General features: G+C 36.9%; 2 protein-coding genes across 7 annotated transcripts in view; both read right to left on the reverse strand.

The window, feature by feature from the left end:
• The window catches only part of Calcrl (calcitonin receptor like receptor), a 93,645-nt gene extending 89,479 nt beyond the window's left edge, over window positions 1-4,166 (reverse strand). For both annotated transcript variants that reach the window (XM_029536797.1, XM_021193109.2), the window contains exon 1: window positions 3,956-4,166. The gene's annotated coding sequence lies outside the window, so the exon portion shown is untranslated. The remainder of the gene's footprint in view (window positions 1-3,955) is intronic.
• A 7,609-nt stretch (window positions 4,167-11,775) lies between these two features.
• Window positions 11,776-22,466, reverse strand: part of Tfpi (tissue factor pathway inhibitor) — a 44,667-nt gene continuing 33,976 nt past the window's right edge. For 3 of the 5 annotated variants that reach the window (XM_029537065.1, XM_029537064.1, XM_029537066.1), the window contains exons 8-9: window positions 13,161-13,340; window positions 11,776-12,082 (exon numbers count right to left, since the gene is read on the reverse strand). In XM_029537065.1, the coding sequence (XP_029392925.1) occupies window positions 11,997-12,082; window positions 13,161-13,340 (266 nt within the window). In that variant the 3' untranslated portion in view covers window positions 11,776-11,996. Of the gene's footprint in view, window positions 12,083-13,160; window positions 13,341-21,155; window positions 21,827-22,094; window positions 22,224-22,466 lie in introns of those variants that run through there. The other 2 variants (XM_029537068.1, XM_029537067.1) reach the window with 2 other exon arrangements.

Below are 22,466 nucleotides of genomic sequence, written 5' to 3' on the forward strand. Positions count from 1 at the left end.
AAAGAAAGAAAGAAAGAAAGAAAGAAAAAAAGAAAGAAAGAAAGAAAGAAAGAAAGAAAGAAAGAAAGAAAGAAAGAAAGAAAGAAAGAAAGAAAGAAGTTGTACAAATATACTTTGTCACTGGGTAGTAGCAATTTAAACCTTTAATCCCAGTACACAGGAGGCTGAGGCAGGTGAATCTGTGAGTTTGAGGCCAGCCTGGTTTACAGAGTGAGTTCCAGAACAGCCAGGACTACACAGAGAAACCCTGTCTTAAAAAAACAAATTTAATTCCTGACTTATTCTGAATTTTAAAATTTAAATTGAAGATGAGTAACTGGTACCCAGTTAATTTTTTGATGAGAAAACAAACACTTCTCTGGGTACAGTTCTGGAGTCCAGTCTGTGGATGAACTCTAAACATGTTTTTTTTTTTTTTCTTGAATGTGTGTGTGTGTGTGTGTGTGTGTGTGTAACGTATCACAAGATAATAATTCTAGCAAACTCAGAAATCCTAACTCAGTTAACTTTAAAAATTAATTTTTTCTTTTCCCTAAGATAACTTATTCATTTAAAAACTGAATTAATTTAAAATGTATTGAGATTATTTGGCTTGAACCAATTTACTGGCAAATATCATAATACTAATTACTCATGAAAAATCATCACCTGGATTTACTGAGAAATTTCTGTTTTCCTAAGAATTGCAATGGAATACAAAATGTATGCTCTCTTGTCAAATAAGTATTATGATATTATTAAGACTTATATTCACATGTTTTTTCATTGTTCCTGAAACATAACTTCATACTTATTCTCTAAATTTTGTAATTAATTGTATTCCACCTATTGTTCCAGTTAACATTCAACTATGATGTTATATATTCAAAATTACACACAAATTTAAAACTAACAAAAGCATTGAATTATTTAATGTATTGTTCCTACTTCTTTCTCCGGTTACCTAAAAATTAAAATGGGCAAACTACGGGTACTTAGAGTTTGTGCAGCTGCCATTAAAGAAAGATTTTAGGCAGGAAGAGAATTTCCATGACAACAAATGGAAATGTTTCATAGGAAATGACTAGCAAACCTCGCTAGGATGCAGATCTATTTGTAGTTTCACGAAGTTTTGTCTCTACACAATTGCATCAGAATACTTTTACATATTAAATGAGATTTTTAAATAATTTAATACTGTAGTATATTTCTTTGGTTAAAAAAAAAAAGATTACATTCAAGAAAAAAAAAAGTGTGTGTTTAGTGTTCATCCAAAGACTGGACTCCAAAACTGCACCTGGAGAAATGCTTGTTCTCCTGTCAGTTGGGGACCAGTTACTCATCATCAGTGGTGAGTTCTAAAATTCAGAATAAGTCAGAGAGAACTTGTACTGCGGTCTTGACCTCCTGTCTTCCATTAACACTATTGTAAGACGTAATTTACGTTAATGCTTTAAAAGTTTTCTATATCCCAAACAAAGGCAAGGACTTAAGTTCTTGGACTCTATTTATATTCTGAAAAGGTGGCACCACTGTACCTCTAAAATCAGAATTAACTTGACTAGATTCATTCAAAGTTGTACATAAAACATGTAAAGGATTTTTTTGTTTAGTGAATTTGTTTTTGATACTCTAAAGGTGATTGTATTAATTTATCTACAAAATTTCAAAACAATTCTGAATAAATAGTTACTATCAAAATGTAAGCAGAGATAAAACTGCTAACATGTTACTATTGTACTGGCTCCAAATAGCCATCTAAATATATCGAGTCACAAATAGAACATTTTAGGTAAAACGTATTTCAGATCACGTGGGTCACGACTATTGTGAATTCTGTGTTTTTAATTGACGTATTTGGAACTTATCCGTTAATTTTTTTTTAAATTGGATGCTACAAGGAAATATTGCTAGTTAGTTAAACTGACATTGCGGATAAAAACATGGTTTGAGCCAGGGCCAAGAAGTGGGAGTGAGTGGGTAGGGGAGCAGGGTGGGGGAGGGGTATAGGGGACATTCGGGATAGCATTTGAAATGTAAATGAAGAAAATATCTAATAAAATAAATTAAAAAAAAAAAGAAAAATCATGGTTTGATTCTCAGACATTGTTTACTCATTTTAAAAGCCACATGTACTCTAGAAGGATATAAATTCCTATTTTAATGTCCTTGTTATTAACTCAGATAATTTCTTTGCCTAATGACCATCAATATTCATTGCCTGACATTTTTCTGCTATGACTTTTGGTAATAAGGACTGTTTTAAATGATGCTATAAATATAGATGAGGATATTAAAATAAATCATACAAGATGATTATATGCTTTGGACATTAATTCAAAAAAATCAGCAGAGTTTGTGGAGGTACTAATTTACAATAGTTTATTAATATAATACTTAATTTAAGAAAATCATCTGGCTTAGAATAATGCTTTTCAATTTCTGTTCCTATATATGACATTGGTTATTTAATGTGTTGATTTCATTTCTTTCTCCAGTTACCTAATGACTATTTGTAACAAGTCCTATCTTAAACACACCTTGTCTGTTTTTATACATCAGGGAACTCAGTATAATTTTAAAAATAATAAAAACATAAATCAGCTGCAAAGCTTTTAAAATTACAAGTGTACAAATTAATGTTTCCATTACATTGAAAAACATGTGGAAACTGAGCCAAAAAATCACTGAGGAGTTACTCAGGATGAGTTTGTAATGTACTGTTTATTTGCCAGACTACTAGAGACTGAGCTCAGAATGCTAACATTGAAAGGCATCTTACAGTATATTGCTCTTAAGTAAGAAAACATAGAATTTAATAAATTATGCTAATAAACACAATTTGAATCCAAAGCTGATGTCTTCCATTCCTTAGCAATAATCTGTGATGCTGCTCTGACAACCACTTGTTAAGTAGGCATTAGCTCCTTAGATTCTCAGGACAGTCTGTACTGTGGCAAGAGACCACTGCAGCTGCTTCATCTCAGCATCATCGCTGAAAATCTAATTTAATTCCTCTGCTTAATGAGCTAATCCACTTGCTTATCGTGTCTCTGTTTATGTATTTATGGAGACTCCTTTCACACTCTTCCCCCACAAGTTTCCAGGATAATTGAAGTAACACAACTCTAAGCTTAAGAGTTTAAAAACCATGAAGTAATGCAGAAATCACTACACTTTCTTCACCCTGGGCAGTTGTGGGGTTTATGGTTGGTTGGTTGTTGGTTGTTGGTTGGGTTGTTTGTTTGTTTGTTTTGTCTTGTTTTTTGTTTTCCCCTTACCTTATTTGTAAGACACCCATGATCTTAATACAGTGGAAACAATTCATGAACCTCTCCCTCCCCCCCCAAAAAAAAACCCAATACAAACAACAACAAAAACAAAGGAAAACCAAAAGTGGGGTATTTACACAAATCTAGCAACAAAGAACAATGAAAATTCCATTGGTTCCCTAGTTAGAGGTGTAAGTGTCAAAAGAAGCGGAAAGCAAACTGAAGTCCAAGCCGGTGGCTTTTCTTCTTAATCCAGCTTTGTGTTCAGCCACACAGGAAGACTCTGGGACCCCGTGAGTCTTCTGCCATCCCTTCCTTAGAATACTGATTATGTGGAAAATTTAAAGACCCTTCCTGGGGTACAAATGTTTTCCAGCTGTCAGGACTTGAGCTGGTAGTAGAACTAACTTTAAAAAGGCATTGTTTCCTGATTAAGGTATTTGTTCAGAAACTTGCCTTATAGCCCGCTCATATCGTTATTAATTGGAAATTTATTTTCTAAAGTATCACTATAAATACTCTTATGCACCAGTAATAGATTTTGTATGCATTCTAGAGTAAGACTCTAGTATCACTTTGTAGAATAAATGAAGCAATTCCAACATTATTTCAGTGCCACTTACTAAATTCTTGTTAGAAACATTGTCATACTATCTAAGAATAGTGCTGAGAATACATACGTTTATGTTGAATAATGCACTTACCCGGTACAGCTCCTAAGGAAATTCTGTGTGAATAGTCTCAGGAGGGAGTTTGATTTTCTGAGATACTGCACAAGAGTTTCCCGGAGGCGAGGTGTGGAAGAGTCAAAGCTTTGCAATGTGGTCCTGCAGGCAGCGTGAGGTCCAGGCAACAGAGCCCGCGGTCCTAAGGCAGAAGTGCACACTGCGAAGAGAGAGCTTGTTCTGAGTAGATGGGGAGTGTTGTCAGATTGTAAGCGATCAGCAGCAGAAGGGAAACATCACAGCTTCCTGTTACATCACCCCGCCCCGCCTGCACTTAGTGTTAGGTTACTTTCTTTCTCAAATAGCTTACCCCAGGAAAGGAGCAGCAGCTCCCTTCTCACTCTGACAAGAGCAAGAAGCAGCCTGAACAGACAGAGATCCTTTGCTGTATGAACACATTGTTACCAGCAAAAGCTGGCTGCCTTTCACCTAGACTGAGTTCTGTTAGAACTTGCTGCCTGTGATTTGAAGGCGATCTTAGTGTAAAAGAATCAAAGGAGTTAGGGGTGTGGGTGTGGGTGGGTGTTGAATTAGAGTTCACAGAACAACCAGGAACAATTTATCAGTCACATCTTTCTTCTTAAATGTGCATGGAATTTTGAGCATCGGAATTCCTTCGGACTCAATTTTGAGCACTAATATGTGATCCAATTCCACAATCGGTTTTTCATAAGAAGATGAAGAGGCTTCGTGCTGTCCTTTCTAGGAGTTCCTTAGTTGTATGTACTGTAAAGCCAGACTGTGCATAGAGTATGAAATCACTGTACATACTTTTAAATATAATATAACTATATTATATTTAATTATGATGATATAATTATGTCACTGTATATAATCTAAACGTTATACTATTTGTACCTCAAAATAACCTTCAAGGAAAGGTGGCTTTAGTTTAACATGATACTATGAAATAATTTCATACAATAAATGAACTTCAATTTTTTAAAAAAAAGTTTTATCTCTAAACATATCATAAAAATAAGAAATCATTGTGTATGATCAGGAAAAAAAAGCCTGTAAACCTGAAATATACTTGTTGGTTTTATATAATATGATAAATTATGAGATTTGGCAATAATCATAACTCCTGAAGCCAGACAACACTAAAAGTCACATGACCTTTGCATCAAATGTCTCACGTAAAAACTGGAAAGGATGGATAAAATAATATAATGTATCTGTTTAAACTTTGAATCAACATAGAAAATGGCAAGCTACTGTAATGACCAACTAAGCAATTCTAACTAGCTACTACAGTCTTGCTGCTTCACCCCGGAGGAACAGACTAATGGGTAAGCTACTATAACCAAGTCGCCGATGAGGAGCTCAGAGTCCTAGCAGATGAGTAAGGGCAGTAAAGACACAGGATGCAGAATCTCTGAATATCATGTTCCTGAAAGACAGCGCCATTTTTAAACGTTTCCTATCTTGATCCATGGAGGAAATTTATTACAGAATCTTTAATTCTGTATACATATATAGAATAGGATGCCTCCATATAAAACTATGGGAAATAATTGACAATCTCAATCACTGAAAATGGAAACTCTATGTAAGAAACTGAACTACACAATGTAGTTTTGAGAGACGGTGATAAACTGGGAAGTTACTTTGTGGGCACTTTAGTTTTGCTTTCTATAGGGAACTGTTGAATTATATTTTCCTGTGCTGTTTCCTTCAGCTCATGGGGTGAAAAGTCAGCATTGTAAATCACTACTGCCTCCTAAAATAATAACTCATTAATCAAAAAAACAGTAAAAAAAAAAAAAAAAAAAAACATTCTTGGGTTAAACCACAGAGTTCTGATGTGGACTCACATATTACACAGGGACACAGGAGGAAAGCAGTAGAGAGTAATCTTGTCCCCTTGCAGATGTTTATACTTGCTGGGACAATCTTGACAGAACGTTTAGGTATGATGTTTACAGCTTAAAGTTCAGGCAAAACAAATACTAGATTTTAACTTCTAAATGATCATCATATATATTCATGTATCCGTTTCTAAGAATATCTGACCTCTGAGACACAGACTGGTGTATACAAAGCTACAGACGTTTCCAGACTCATTGGATTTGTTCAAACATAGCAGAGTCTTAGTAAGCGAAGGGGTTCGTTCTTTTAGATGATGCCTGAAAGGTCACAAGCCACTCAAAGATCACTCCTGTATATTAGATATATACAGTGCTGTTGTAAATGGGGAATTTAATACAACCTGTAGTGTTTAGAATAAATTGTTGGTTGTGTACATAGGTTTATGGCTATGGTCCATGAAGACTCTGAATAATTATTGTTAGTATCATACATGTGTCTTTCATAGAAAGAAAAGTAGACATACTTCTCAATAATAAGGTCACTAAGAGTTACCATATTATGAACATGAAAAAATATGAATACACGCTACATTAATACATGCTATAAGGACTTTTGGGAAGCTGGACTGTGCTGAGACATGTAGGAACAAGTGAAAAGATTGAGAAAACTTCTCAAGTGTGTGCTTTAGTATGACACAAATGTTTGCATAGCTATGGCAAAGCTAAATGAAACTATTTCCAAAAATCAGTTAGGTGATACTGAGCCAAGGGGGTATTATTAGTACATTCATTCAGTCTTATGTAGTCTACATGTGTTTTATATTGTAATCTTTCCCCAGAACACACTGAAGCTACTTAAAATTATCTGATTAGTGGTAATCAAGTTTGTACTTTCAGATGAACACTAAGAATAGTTATTTTTCAGGAAATTAAGACCAAATAAGATGTGTCTTCTGTTTTAACCATTTAAAAGAGTGGGCAAAGCATAGAAGAATGCTACCAGTATAACCACGCAGGGCATAAACCATGCAAAATGCTCCCACGCAGAATACTCCCACTCAGAGTGCTCCCACACAGAGTACTCCCACTCAGAGTGCTCCCATGCAGAGGACCCCTTTCACAGTGCTCCCACTCAGAGTGCCTCCATGCAATGTCTGTGTTTCTGTAAAGTGAGTAATGATGCACAGATGAAAGTCATTTTGAGGAACGGTGACGTTTGTCCACGTTAAAATGTTACTGCAGGACCTGCAGTCTCCATTGTGGTCCTTGATGTAGCTCAAAGGTACCAAAGTCTCTAAATAAAGTGATGGGTTCCCCTGATGAGGTGGGCCATGCATGCCTCACAAGGCAACTAATCAAGAGGATTCTAATTAAAAGTCTTATATCCACATGTTACACAATTTAAACCAAAATCATGTGTGACAAATTTAGGTTTCTACTGACTAAACTGACCACTTGAGTTTCTATAGCTATGCCTGGAAACACGAATCTTTAAAACAACCAAAACAAAACACTATCACAGGGAGCATGGTGTAGATAGTTTATTCCTAGTAAATGTGCTGGAGTCATCAAAGAAACTATTTTAAAAATTATTTTATGAAAATATTCAGATACAATATTCTGAAATAGCAATTCTCTTGTGGCTTTAATCATGAAAAAATCATTATTTATTTTTAAATAAGTAATGTAATTAAATATCTAATGTACTCTATCCCCTGTAAGAACTTGCTTATTTGAGAAGCACATAATTCTTATACACTTACATCAAAAAGAAAATGTATTAAGGAAGTAAGTTGACTTCATGTTATACTATTTTACCTAGTAACTGTTGTTAGGAGTTTTTCCAAATCAAAGGATAATTAATTGCATTTGGCAAAACAATTTTTACCCAATACCATGTCTCCTGAGAGTGAATATGCCATTATTGCAGCTAAAGGACTAATTTTCACTATATTTATACAAATCATTTATCAAAGGAAAACAATAATGTTTTAATGAGTTTTGCTGTGCGTCAGATTTTTAAAGTGCAAAATGTGCAACCTCTGCCTGTCATCCACACATGGAATAAAGTGCTTTCACGAGCCTGTAGTATTTCCTACAGTGTCTCATAATGTCTTTCCCCAAGAGAGTCAAATTACATCAGAACTGACCAAAATTTTATCTCTTCACAAAGCCTGATTCTTGTTATGTCTTGGTGGGTTTGAACTCCTGTGGGAACTTGTCTGACTGGTGGTGTCCCTGAGAATCTGAAGACAGACTGCTGAAAGAAGAAAGAGTAGGGACTGGCAAACAGGAAGGTGAGACTTAGATGTAACAAATGTCGAAATGCCTGGTTTAAGAAAGATGGAGTGGGCTCTGGCCGTAAGCAGACTGGTGGGGGGGTTTAATTTCTCAGTTCTAAGGGAGCTCTCCTTCCATGCTCAGGAGTGTTCCTCTATGAGTGAAAAAATACATACGAACGAGTAGTGAATGAAGAACAAGAATTAATGTGTGAGCAGTTCATCTGAGACACCGAATTGCCCTTTCCCAGAGAGATTTAAAATAATTCTATTTCTGGAACCGAGTTAGATCACATTGAAAATGATGCTTTATCCTCTCATGGCAGCAATTTATACTGGACATGTTGTGATATGCTTCATGTTTTTGAATACTAATCTTGATTGTGAAAATGAAAGTTGTATTTAAATTTGCATTTGACATCTTGACCCATAGGTCATTTTGTAAATGACTAATATATCTGGAAATAAAGTAATTGCTAAATTCAGAGGTGACAGATAATTTTAATGTTTTCCAATACTAGAAGACACTATTATTCAACCTACTGTCGGTATAATTTGGGAAATTATGTGTCTTTAGGTATTTATGATTTATTCTATTTTCTTCACATTTTCATTCATTTTATTTACTACCACCACGTTCTCTAGAATATAAGTATTTATAACTATAAATTGATTGGCAATACACATAATGCATAAAGAGTAATATGATGCAGTTTTGAATTAAGACTCTGAAGACCTGTGAGAAGGTATGGAGTTTTTTGGTAGTCCAGGCATTAGATGTCTGCAGTCTTGCCCTGCCACCTAGTGTTCACTGTTCTCAAATACACTGTGACTTGATGGGAGTCAGAGTCCTGTTCCTTCTTCACTCTCAACAACTAGAACAGATATGATTCTCTCTCTCTCTCTCTCTCTCTCTCTCTCTCTCTCTCTCTCTCTCTCTCTCTCTCGCTGTGTGTGTGTGTGCTCGCATACATGCATGCACACACACATGTGCACACATACATGCATGCACACACATGCTCAATGTACGACTTCTAAACAGCTGATGAAGACTACAAATAAGATTTTCAACAATTCCTAACACAATGGCAAATGTCCCTCACCTTCTGACAAGCAAACGTAAGTATGCAAAGTATTCATTCAAAACGATGTGACCAAAACTTATACCTTAGTTAACCTTTCCCAAAGACTATATTTCGTGCATATTCATTATCTCCAAGATACAACTCTTCAAAAGTTTAATCACCAGAAAGAAGTTTCTGAATAGTCACCCACTGAGCACAAATCAGTTGATCATCTACCAGGTTAAATATTCAGACTGCAACTAGAATACAAAATTTGCCAAAAGGAACATTCTCTCCTCTTGAGATTTTGCTTAAAACATTCTTATTCTTTGGAACCTTTGAAATGTTTATACATATATCTGAAGTGAAGTGATCATATCCATTCTTCCCACTTCAAGTCCCCCCTCCCCTTTCTTTCTCTTTTAATAACTTATTGAGTCTAATTAGTGCTGCTCATATGCACATGTCTAATAGGGACATCTTTGGGGTATGGGAATCTATCAGTGTCCTTACTCCTAAAGAAAAGTTGCTCTCTCCCGGCAAGCATCTACAGTTTATAGTTTCTCAACCAGGCATGGGGGTGTGGTCTTTCTCTTCTACCATGCTGGAATGTCAACTGGCTTGATCTGGTGCAGGTCTTGTAACCAAAGCTTCTATGGGCTCATTGTGACAGCCATGTCATGTCCAAAGGACAGCATTCCATGCAGCTTCTCCAGTCCTCTAACTTAGTCCATGTTTCCTCTCCTCTTCCTTGACATTCCCTGAACTTTGGCCAGTAGTGGGGTGAAGTGTTCAATATATACGGGGAGAGGTGAATCCTCCATTGGTGTGTATTGTTGACATGGATACCACCAGGTTAAAGACCCCAGTGCATCAGATCCAAGGGAAGGGCAAAGCCTTTCCCAGGTCACACTCAGGGAAATGATAAAGCTTTCTCCCGGTGAGTGTGTTGACAGTGTATACAAAAAGTCTGAGGGAATGTTGAAAACTATTTCACTACCTACTCATCATCTTCCTGGGGTGTCTTACCGCCACCTTCCCCACATGGCCAATAACTGATCATCTTCCAAAGAGCATTATTGTTCTTCTCTTTGTCTATGAATCCAAATGGCTCAAAACCGTGAGAAAATAGAGTATCTTATCCACACATACAGGACGTCAGAGCCTCTGAGTTTAATAACCATTCCCCCTGGACCATGGAGCTTTCTTGGATTTTTTATTTATGATAAACATGTGGAAGGAATTTTGACACAGCATACTATTCAGAACTAATTTCTGAATCTTGCCTTTTTATGTTCCCTATAAAACTAAGGCTGTTGGAGTATGTTAAGAAGCAATGGGGAGCGTTTAGTCCCTATCGTTCACTTTAATAGAATGGTTGTAAAATGTGATCACTAAGCTTTCTTACTCATGATTTTGGCACATATGTATCATCATATGCTGATCTATATTTTGCTGGGAGATTATTCATGAAATTTTTAAATTTCATCAAAATGTATTCATTTATTGAAACTAATGCTTAAACTTTACTTTTTAAATATTTTTTCACTATATTAAGTGACAAATATAAACTATTATTTGGTGAACATCTGCTATATTCTCTCTCTCTCCCTCCCTCCCTCCCTCCCTACCTACCTACCTACCTACCTACCTCCCTCCCTACCTCCCTCTCTTTCCTCATTCGCCTTTTTTATCCATCTTCCGCTCTCTGCCCTGGTGTCCTTTTATAAAATAAACTACTAGGACCCACTCTATCCCAGCCGCTCTTTTTCAGTGTCCTGAGTAACACTATCTAGGAAACTGTGGTGTGAATCACCTGAGGGGTGGGAAGACAAGGGATTTTATGCTGCAGAGAGGATGCAGGAAACAAACACAGATGTGCCTGTGTTCAAATCAAGTTGCCTAGAAAGAATGGAATCCCCAAAGAGTATGAAAATAAACACAAACACCAACTTCATAAAAGTAACATAAAATAAGAACCACTGGTAGAAAAATCAGTGCCCTCTAAATAAGTGCCTAATTCTGCAATTTTCTTCTCTTCTTCTTTCTTCTGTTGTGGAAATGGACCCAGTGCTACTTAACAGTTTGAGCTGGAAGCATTTAGACAGTGTATAATTTTATAATTGATAGTTAATAATATGTTTAGTTTTATACAATAGTTGACGTAATTGTTGATGGAAATATAGAAAGCTTCAGGGTTTTTTTTTAATTTATGTGTGCATGTGTATCTGTGTGTGTGTGTGAGTGTGTGAGTGTGTGTGTGTGAGTGTGTGTGTGTGTGTGTGTGTGTGTGTGTGTGTGTGTGTGTGTGTCAAGTGAGGGCAGGTGCCTGTGGAGCCCAGAAGAGGACATCAGAGCACTGGAACTGGAATCACAGATGGCTGTTACCTATCCAAGGAAAGTGCTGTCCTATGAATTCATGCCCTATGGAAAAGAAGTACATACTTTCAACTACTCATTCATCTCTTCTGCCTTTTCGTGGTTTCTTAAGATGTTGTGTTCTATTCTCTTTGACAAATAAAAAAATCACAGTGTATGATTGCACTTTCCTAACTGAACAAGATCATCGACAAGTTCTAAGTAAGGAAGCAAGTGCAGAGTGATGCAAGGGACAATAAGTGTAACAGTCAACATTATTGCTCAGGATAAAAGATTTTATTTCTCACATTGTTAAAAATTAAAATCATTCGAAAAGGTTTAGACTGCCAAGGGTACATAATGTTTGTGATCATAACCGGTGGAAAATATATCTTCTAATAGATGGTCACCAATGGAGACAAGACACTGGTTTGTAGAAGAGTAGAAATCACAGTGAAAGCACCATATAGGAATATTTAGTGAAACTAATGTAAAAATGTAATGTGCACTAATTAATGCTTTCATATTCGACTTTCACGAAAGGCGCCTTTTTTCTTTGGATCTTTACTCCTTTTGACTTTGTTTTGATGAGACCTACAGTAAAAAAATAAATAAATAAATGATAAGATAATAGTAAGAAGAGAACACATAAGAATTTGTCTAAAATTCCCTAACTTAATTTGTCTCCATATTTTTGTAAAATAACCTATTTTTGTATAAGTACATATATTTATTTAGTGTATTCACTTGACGTTTAAGTCGCAGTCCCTCCTCCCTCCTTTCTTCCCAGTCCCACCCTAAGAAAGTCATTTTGCATGTATAATAGTCACCAAGACTGGGTAACTATAGTACAACTCAGGTAAACATGCATGATCGCCTTCATAAAAGGATAGATGTGGAATAAATATTTGGTTATTTGAGTAATATTTTATTTAATTTCTATGTTCTTTTTATTCTATTATATCATTATTATATTTGGGGGGAGCAGAATGATGTTAAGGTTTTGTGTATTAAAAGAGAACTTTCAGCCACACATGGAGGAGGCTCATGCTTTGATCCCAGCACTCAGGAGGCAGAGACAAGCCTATCTCTGAGTTTGAGGCCAATCTGGTCTGCAGAGTGAGTTCCAGGACGGCCAGAGCTACAAAGAGAAACCCTGTCTCAAATGTCTTAAAAATAAATTTTTAGGTCTTAAATATTTAAGAAAGAAGCTTGGGGCAGAGAGCTGGCTCAGCTATTACGAGTGTGCCCTGCCCTGGCACAGGACTGGCTTCAGTTCCCAGCATTTACCTTAGGAACCTCATAGACCCCTGTCACTTCAGTTCCAGGGATCTGATACCCTACTTAGACTCAGCAAACACCTGCACACACAGAGCACCCATATACAGATGCACACACATACACATAAATAAAAAAAATATAAAATCTTTTTAAAAGAAAAAAGTTAAAATTGTGAACCTGTTGTAAATGGGTAATTTGTAATAATACACATACAGAACAATTATAGCTAACATGCCTACCATATCTAGGTTTAGTTAGTGGGAGAATAGTCATTTCATCATTATATTACTTCTTATAAGTAAGGAAATATTTATTTCATAAGTATTTCATGATTTCAGCATAATTATCATTCCAAATATTAGTGATTTAATGGGAAGCATGTCTTTCATACCTGTTTTACATGCTCTCAGACAGCCTTTTCTGGTAGTAAAATTATTATTATTTCCCCCACATCCAGTGTAGTTAAATCGGTGGCATTTCCCAGTAGCTGAATTGTAGTAGAATCTTCTCTCACTGGCTTTACATAATCCACTGTCTGCTGGTTCAAGACACCAGGGACGGCCACGATAGTCTAATAAATAAATAAATAAATAAATAAAGAGATAGATAGGTAGATAGATAGATAGATTTTTTTAAAATCAATAAAGTATGGTAAGTTCTATAAATAGGAAATTGGAGCCTTCTTATTAGTATTCCTTGAAGATTGGCTTTATGGCACGTCTTCTGAATAAAGCAGAATCCTACAAAGATTAAAACACTGCAAAGCCCAAGGGTTTCAATTCCCAGAATATGGTTAAACAAATTAAAATGTCCATAATACCATGACTTTTCTCCAAGGAACAAAACATAGCACTTTTGATAAAAAGAAAAGCCTGTTGTGGTTAGTATTCATGTGAACAAACTAGTTATACACAATTAAAACAATTTATCTTCTGAAACTTCAACTATGTATTTACAAATACATACAAATTAGTTAATATGAAATAAATTTTTCATATTTCCATAGTACAGTAGGACACTGGTTTGAAATCAATAGCGTGGTCTGTCAATGGGACCAGCAAACATTCAAAAACCAAGACCAAGCAATTAGTATAGTAAGGATGACAGCAGAGGTGTCTGAGGAGAAAACCTGGAGGGGGCGGTGCTTAGTAACATCTTTTTAAGTTTCTTTGGTGATTTCTCTCAGGAAGGACAAGCCGGTACTTTTCAGCTGTCCAGCTATGCTTGATGGTTGTAGATGGAAGCTGAATGTAAGGTGTTGGATGGTATTGAACTACGGAGGAAAACTTTAGTGGCAGTGGTGATGGTGCGATGTCATACAGCACATGCAAGGAAAGACTGACAAATGTTCATGAGCAGGAGATATGACTGAAGAATCCAATGGCCAACAAAGGCAAGCAGGCTGTGCAGAAAGCAAGAGGCAATCTTTTGGCACATAAACCCTAAATGGAAAAATACTGTAAAAGAGAAGAAGCAAAATGAAACAGCACGTAAGAAAAGTCTTCGCAGTTTTATCATCTCCTGCCTTCTAGACAGATAAGTAGAAGCCAGAATGTCTGGCTAGAGCAACTGACATTCTGAGTAAAAACCTAGACGATTAGGGAGGACTGCGGGGGATGGAATGATGCATAGGAAGAGACGTAAAAGGTAATGCGTGCAAAATGTAAGCATTCTCATCAAATGGAGAATGTTTAGTTTCATTTAGCTCATTAGCTAAATACATAGACAGTGCTTCTGAAAGGAAACCTTGAGATCTTTAAAGCAATGTCCACAGAGTGTCTAGTCTGCTCATCTTATACTCTGCTACCGTGCACCTTCAGACGTGAATGTGCTCCATCAGAAACCCAGGTTAAGAACATGTGATGGGAATGGGTTCTAAAGTTCCCAGTACACGCTTGCATTTTCTTTCACAAATAGTCTGAGGGAGTAATCCTAAAGGTAGCAGAGAAATGTTGCACTTGGCTTCTCCTATTGTCCAAATAGCTCCAGTGGGCATCCCGTGTTTGCTCACCACGCCTCAGTTTAAATTTGAGTAGTGAGCACCTGTACCACCTTGGTGTCCTGAACCTCCAAAGCCACCACCCAGGTTCAGAGACAAATGTGGCCAACTAGAAGCAAGTGAGCAAAACTGATAAACAGAGGAATATGTTATTTGTTTTATGTTTTTTCCCAGCAAACACCATATATATTTCATAACAAATTTTGTGTAGAATGATATGTAATGTACACATTATTTTGAGTTAGTGTTTTCTATACAAGATGAGTCAGTCCATGGTAAGTGTCAGAGAGTGTATGTTAATATAGCGAGATCTATAACTGTAATGTTAATTACGATGTTTTAATAGCAATGCCCATGCTAAGGTCCCTTATTTCAGGACAGAAAGAAATTTTCATTCCCTGAGTACAACTCCTTCTCCACTTAACTGATGCAAGTTTAGCTTCATAATCAAAATCAAGCATGTTTCAAAGTGGAAAAGAAGCTCATCTGACTATTACCCCTACACTGGCGGTAAGAAGACAGAATGTTACCAGAAATCAAAAGCTTACATCCCAGGTGAAAACCAGAACAGCCTAGATTCCTCGGGGAATACATATCATGGAGGGTAGACCACAGGTATGATAGGCACACAGACTCTAGCTTCTCTTACTCTAACCACATAATAATCCAAAAATATTTACTAATGGCCAGTGAAGAAATGGGTTTAATGCAATGCAGGACAGCGGGAGTCAGGGGCTGTGTGAAAGCAGGCACTTGGGAGCACAGGTGCTTCGGAAGCTTCATTACCAACTTAACCATCCAAGACATCACATTTCTGCTGCCTACGCCATGAGCTCTGCATAAAGGGGCCAGCATGGTTCTGAGAGCTGAGGTCAGTGTGCTTATGCACACCCCATGCCTCTGCATCTTCCCAAGAATGACCCATGACTGTTTGCTTGTCTCACTGTTAGTCCTGACACCACTCCCTGTCTACACAGGTCCAATACAACATACCTTTGACCCCATCAAAAATCGTGTTCCTAATGTTGGAGAGAATACTGTTTTCAGAGTAGACTGCAATTCAAAATTTACCACTAAGTAAATTTTGTTTTGGGAGTCTTTCTATAAGGTATTTATTTTTCTAGAACATAAACTTTAGATTAAATTGAAATGGATTCATGTTTTTAAGATTATTTTAGTTCTGACTACCATTTATTGACTTTAGCATACATCATAGGTTTAAAGAAAAAGCAGACAGTTTCTGCGGGATGTTCGGAGTCCTTGACTCCAGTTAAATTTCAAGAGGTAAGAAAGGGAAATATTTTTGTACCCCAAGAAAAAGATAAGTTTGCCTATGTTCAATTAACAAATTTATTCTAGACATAGGTAGACACTCACCTATTTAAATTCCAGATATTGATAATCTACAATAAAAGAAAATATGTTTTGAAGTAGTTGCATACTGTGATTTTCTGGTCTACATCATGATTAGTGACAGAAATTAAAGACACAATAAGAAGACACTAACCTGTCTGGTTTCTGTTCATGATCCAAAGGGACTTTAAGAGCCAAATGTATTCTATCTTGATCCCGCCATCAACACCAGGTTGAGTGGATTCCATCTAGAAGGCTTTTTTGAGAAGTTTCACACCAAACCACCTCCTTTTCTATGTTTTTGCTAGTAAACATTACTGTCTAGCGTGACTGCTAAAATACCAGGAGGTGGCCCAGGGTCCAGTTTTCAAGTAAAATGTTTTATGTAGATTTACTTTGTAATCCATACAGTAAACTTCATATTTACTGCACTAAGGCTTTATTGCACCTTATCCCCACAATACTTTCCTGTGTGCACTTTTATTGTAACAGGCAAATTAGTGTTTATGAACCTCTGCATGACCTGTGAACTTGCTTTCTTCTGAGGTTTTTTTTTGGGGGGGGTGGGGGAATTGAATAACAAGTCTTTCCTTTTAAGTAGTACTAACAAGAAATATAATCTTATTACAACTTTTGTAAAAATTTAAATAATACAAAACAGAAAAATATGAAACAAAACTTCTGCATAATTCCCCTCCCCCAGTTAAGTTACTATCAATGATTTGGTAAATGTCTTTTGCATTTACAAACTACTCTATATATACTACTCTACATAGTATTTCTATCCTTAATAGCTTGTGAATGTATATTTATATCTTATACAATTATACATCTTTAAAATATATGCATAGTTCATCTGTTCTATTAAACATCACTTACATAGAATCTAATGCCTTTGATTTTACGATGAACTATTTTATGTACTGCTAATAAGGAAAAACTGATTATATTGTTGTATACTATCAGTGATAGGTTTCATCATGGTTACAATCATGTTAAATGTTGAAAAATATAGCAGAGGATGGCCTTGTCGGCCATCAATGGAAGGAGAGGCTCTTGGTCTTGTGAAGATCATATGCCCCAGTACAGGGGAATGCCAGAGCCAGGAAGTGGGAGTGGGTGGGTTGGGGAGTAGGGCGGGAGGAAGGTATAGGGGACTTTTGGCATAGCATTTGAAATGTAAACGAAGAAAATATCTAAAAAAAATCGAAAAAATTTTTGAAAAAAAATTAGAAAAATGTATTAATTTGTATTACATATCAAGATACCATACATGCATACATATGGAACCACATACACAAAAATGAAAATGATATATGTTATTCATTGGGCAAAGTACTGAGAGACTATGTTACAAATGATTTCTGTAAATAAAAAGTTTTATTGGGTTGTAAGTTGAGAAGTTTGATAAGCTAAAGGTCTACTGAGTAAATGTTTATGTTGAACATATTATATGCTTTTGGACACCTTCAGCAGAAACTTACAGTCTTTTAATCATTTGCTATATGATAATTTTTTAAGTAAAATAAAATTTATTGACAACTCACTGGGGAATTGTTTTCCTGTATATAAGATTATGATCAATTTTTACTGCTTTTCCCTTTTTCTGTATGTTTAATGTTCCTAAATTCTAATGCTTGTTACAAAATAAAAATAATTGACTAGATTATTAATTACTAGTAAGTCCAGTTCCTTAAAGTGATAAAAGAAAACCCAGAGCAGATTGAAACCTGCTGTGGCTGGTAATGGACAGTAAGGCCACTGTCCCCTCTTCTTTACAGAGAACACATATCCTCTCACTGAGTGTGTGAACAAGGAGGAGCAGTCATTAAACTAGCAGAAACAGGTACTCCAGTCAATGCAAAGGGGCGAGGGCTGCTGGGCAGTTACTTTGAGGGTGATTCCTCCCTCCCTGTGTGTGCTGGGTCACTTAGCCGAGGGTGAAGTGTGAAGATTGTACAGCCAGGAAATTTGAGATTGAAAGGTCACAGGACAGACTGTAAGAAATCTCTCCTGGACAGGAAAGCCTGCACAGATTAATGAGGAAAGAGAGAACCTAAGTAGCTATTTGTTTGCTTATGTCAAGAAGCGCTGACTAAACCATACCCCGAGCTCACTAAGGTAGCTGTGCTCAAGAATTTTTTCTTAACAAAAATGGCTTTAGACAATGACAATTAAGTTTTCGTGAGCGTAGTTTTTTCCAATTAAGTGCCTTATTAGAAAATATATGTTTGGTGAAAATATACTTACAATCAGTACCACCGCACGAGTGCTAGCGTTTTCATCTGAATGTAGTGTGCAGAGGGGCTGGAGAGATGGCTCAGCAGTTAAGGATACCTGCTGCTCTTACAGGAGACCCACATGGCCATTCATCTGCACTTCCAGGCCAGGAACTGCTGCCGGCTGCCTCATGCAATGCACACAGAGATGTGCAGACGTGCATGCATGCAAAACTCCCATATAGCATACCACAAAATAAATAAGTGTAAAAACATTCCATTGAGAACCCTGTCGAGGAAAGGCTATAGCTCGTGACTGCTGCTATGTGTACCATAGACCTTTCGTCTTCTGGGCAGCAGATCTTTCCTGGTCTTCTGTATCCAGACCAATCGTAAATCTTTTTAGATTATCGATATAATTTTTTCAAGACAGTTTTGAGTCTGGAAACATTTGAAGCAACTCATTATGTGTGAAATGAAAAAAAAATAGATTTAAGCAAGATGAAAATTTAATGTTTATCTGATATGTCGGTCAGCTTTAATCAAAGAATGGGATTCTAACAATCAGAGAAACAGCAGGCTATGGATACAAAATAGTTCTAGCTTATCTGAAGAAGTATTTTAGAAAGTCTAGACTAGTTAAAGAACAGAACACAACAAAGAGGATGTAGACTGTAAATCTGGGAAAACAGATTAATATACACAGAAAAACTGTGGGCAATTGAGGAAAGCTGGCAGTGGGAAGGGTGATCTTCACCAGAGAAGACTTGGCAGCAAGTACCTTTACCCTGTGGCCCGGGACACTGGTACTCACATTTGAAATTACAACTTATTTTACTCTGACTCCGTCCTGCCATACCGTCTGTAAGGTCTCGTTAGTGAAGCCATTTACTTACCTGAATCCTTCTCCTATCTGGCAAAAAAAAAAAAAATCTCCTATTTTCATTCTTTCATTTCCAGGTTCTATTACAATCCCTTCAGCCAGATCATCAATTTTTGATAAATCTCACTAAAGTTAGAAAGCATATAAATTTATACCTCAGGTCCTAAAGGCGGATAGATAAGTGTCTTATGCCTCCAATAATCATAAATAAAATCAAAAGACACAAAAGATGAAACTTTATTTAGTTAATTATGCTTGAATTTTGCAAGCACTGCATGTTAGCTATAATGAATCAAGCTTCCTCAATCTAAGGTTACAACATTAGTTGTACTAAGACTATAATCAAATATGCATTAACAAGATCTTTCTTTCAGCCACAATAGCCTTTATGCCTATAAACCTAAGGTGAGTTAGGGCTGCCATCATCACCACCAAAAACATTAAAATCAATAATCTTGTTAATGGCAACACAGAGGGTAATGTTACATGCTATTGTGGTGTTTTAAATAATTTATGACATAGTATATTCCACGTGTAGCAAAGAAACAACTGGAAGCTGAAGGAAACTGCATGCTTTTTTTTTCCCCAAGGGTACAAATCCAGTCAGGAAACTAAAGAACTGGAATTAGCTCAAACTCCATTCATATAGCTAATGTTCTTGCTCAGTATAAGACATCTCTCCAAAGCTAAATAAGAAGTCCTTCTAGACTGACTGGGCAAATAGTTGATGAGATCAAGTTTGTGAAACTTCCTTATTTCTCATCTCCAAATCCCTTCTTCCCTTAATCTCCAATCAAAATGACCTGAAACATGCAAGGACTGGTGCTCATCGAGTCTGAACAAGAGGAAGAGACCTAACTGAAACAGAAAACCTAATGAGGAGGCTGGAAACTAGCCTTGGGGGCAGCAGTGGTGAGCCAAATAGCTTTCCAACATCTAAAGCCAGATCATTTGATTGGCACGTTCAACCTGGCCTCATTCTAGAAATCACAAACCTGGACCTTTGTTTCTGGGATCAGATGCACAGCAGTGAGCATACTCCTGGCATTCATACAGTTGGAAAGTAGGAACACAGCCCTGTGGTGCTGTGAGGGTTAGAGTTGGGGGCTCCTTACTGAGTGATCCTTGCCTCATTTCTGCAGAGCTCATCCGATCTTTAAAGAGAAAAGCGACCCTCAGAGAATTATGACATAGATTTTCCTAAACTGATTCTTAGCCCTAGTCTGTCTTCTTATTATCAATGCAAAATTCATATTCCAATATGGATTTCTCTGCTGTCTTAAGAAAAAAATCATAAAAAACTAATAGTATTCATTAGTACTGTATTAATATGCAAGTAAGTTTGGGTTGTAGCTTTATAATTGTCACAAACTTAAATTTCTATTATTTTATTCACAAATGTCACGTAAAAGAATTGGCTGACACGATGAAGTTGTCCATTTCATCTTTTGTAAAAGGATCCGTTGGTGTCTGAGGAGTGTTTCTCTGGAGAGCTCTGCTGTCTGGGACAACGACTGTCTTTGACTAGACTCAAGATAGTCTGTGATGAGCTTTACTAGGTAGGTAGAGTGCTGTCTGTGATTTTGGCAGAGGAAGTGCCACAGTCTTGTTTCTTGCCAGCATTCTTGACAGGAAGTAGAAGGCCTGAGATGAGCTCTGCTAAAGCTGTCTATTTATGGAAACCCAACTTGCCAGAATGTCAGCAGACACGACCAGATTTACTGTGCAGGATTACGTAGATTGTGAGATGGATCCTATGCTTCTCAGTGAGAATACATTTGAAGGCCACCATATTTGTTTCTTTCTTTTTTTTTTTTTTTTTATTTTATTTATTTATTATATGTAAGTACCCTGTAGCTGTCTTCAGACACTCCAGAAGAGGGCATCAGATCTTGTTACGGATGGTTATGAGCCACCATGTGGTTGCTGGGATTTGAACACCGGACCTTCGGAAGAGCAGTCGGGTGCTCTTACCCACTGAGCCATCTCACCAGCCCCCACCATATTTGTTTCAAACTGTGCGTGCTTGTTGACGAGATGATGTTCACAGCACTGCCCACCGCACTCGTGACTTCTTGGGGTATGCATCTAAGTATGCAATTCCTTAGTTGGTGGGGTATATTTTCTTCCCAGAAAACTTAAATGATTGTGAAATTCCTCTGCCCGTAATCAGTATCTTCCAAGAAAACGTACAGGTGAAAGCCTTCTGTTGCAGTTCTCTAACATGAACACATCGGTGATGACATTTGATTATTGAATGGTTCCTCTGCCAACACCACTCCTCTTCCAGAAGTCCAATGGTTATGTATATAATTACATGTGTTTTCTTCATTCTCACCATTTTCTGCGAGTGTGGAGTTTGGCCCTGGGTTATCTGTTAGATAGAGTCAGGAAAGAGTTTCGAGTGGCCACAGGGTCTTCTCTGGTCATTCTCCCTGGACCTGGAGGCTGGCATGAAGCAGTACGGCCCTGGCCGAGTACTTAGTGCTCCTTTTCTCACTCAAAGACCAAGTGCTGGAGATTGAGTTAGCAGTAGGCTTTTGAAGTCTAACCAAAGATGAGTTTTTTCAAAATATCATAAAGGTGATATAGTACCAAGGCAGCTGTTAAGAGATGATGTATAGAAGCAAGGTGGGCTATGAGAATTTGGAAAATAATTTAACTTTTCTCCAAGAATGATCAGGTAGGTCTACCCGCAAAGACCCTAAACCAATGTGATTGGTTTTTCTTTCCTAGTTGTAAGTTTACCAGTTAGACATAGTAAAAGATTATGTAAACTATGAATGTTAATATTAAAACTTAACCAATAATAAGTACAAAGGCATCAAGTACTATGGAAATATTATGAAATAAGCCCAAAGGCAACAAATAACAGAATATACATAGACTGCTATCCAATCCTAAAGACAAAATAGAGTACGTGAATGTAGACGGAACTCAGAAAGCCTTGGTAACTATAGTCAGCATTCTTCCAACCACCATTTGTTTCTTCTTTTGTAACTGCAGATCACAAAATTAATAAATAAAAAATATAAGTCAACTACCATACGCTTGACACTGAGATAAATGCTGGAGCACAGGCAGGCTATAAATTGTCATACTCAAAACCTTGCAGCATAGTCACTTAATCAAAGCCAACACACCAAGTGACAGCCATATCAAATGACTCTGGTTGGGTAGCCAGAGTAAAGGCAGAGGGAGGAGGTCTCTGCTCAGCAGTGAACCCACAGATAAGAAGAGTGG

Source organism: Mus pahari, chromosome 3 (genome assembly GCF_900095145.1).
Source record: "Mus pahari chromosome 3, PAHARI_EIJ_v1.1, whole genome shotgun sequence".
Lineage (NCBI taxonomy): Eukaryota > Metazoa > Chordata > Mammalia > Rodentia > Muridae > Mus > Mus pahari.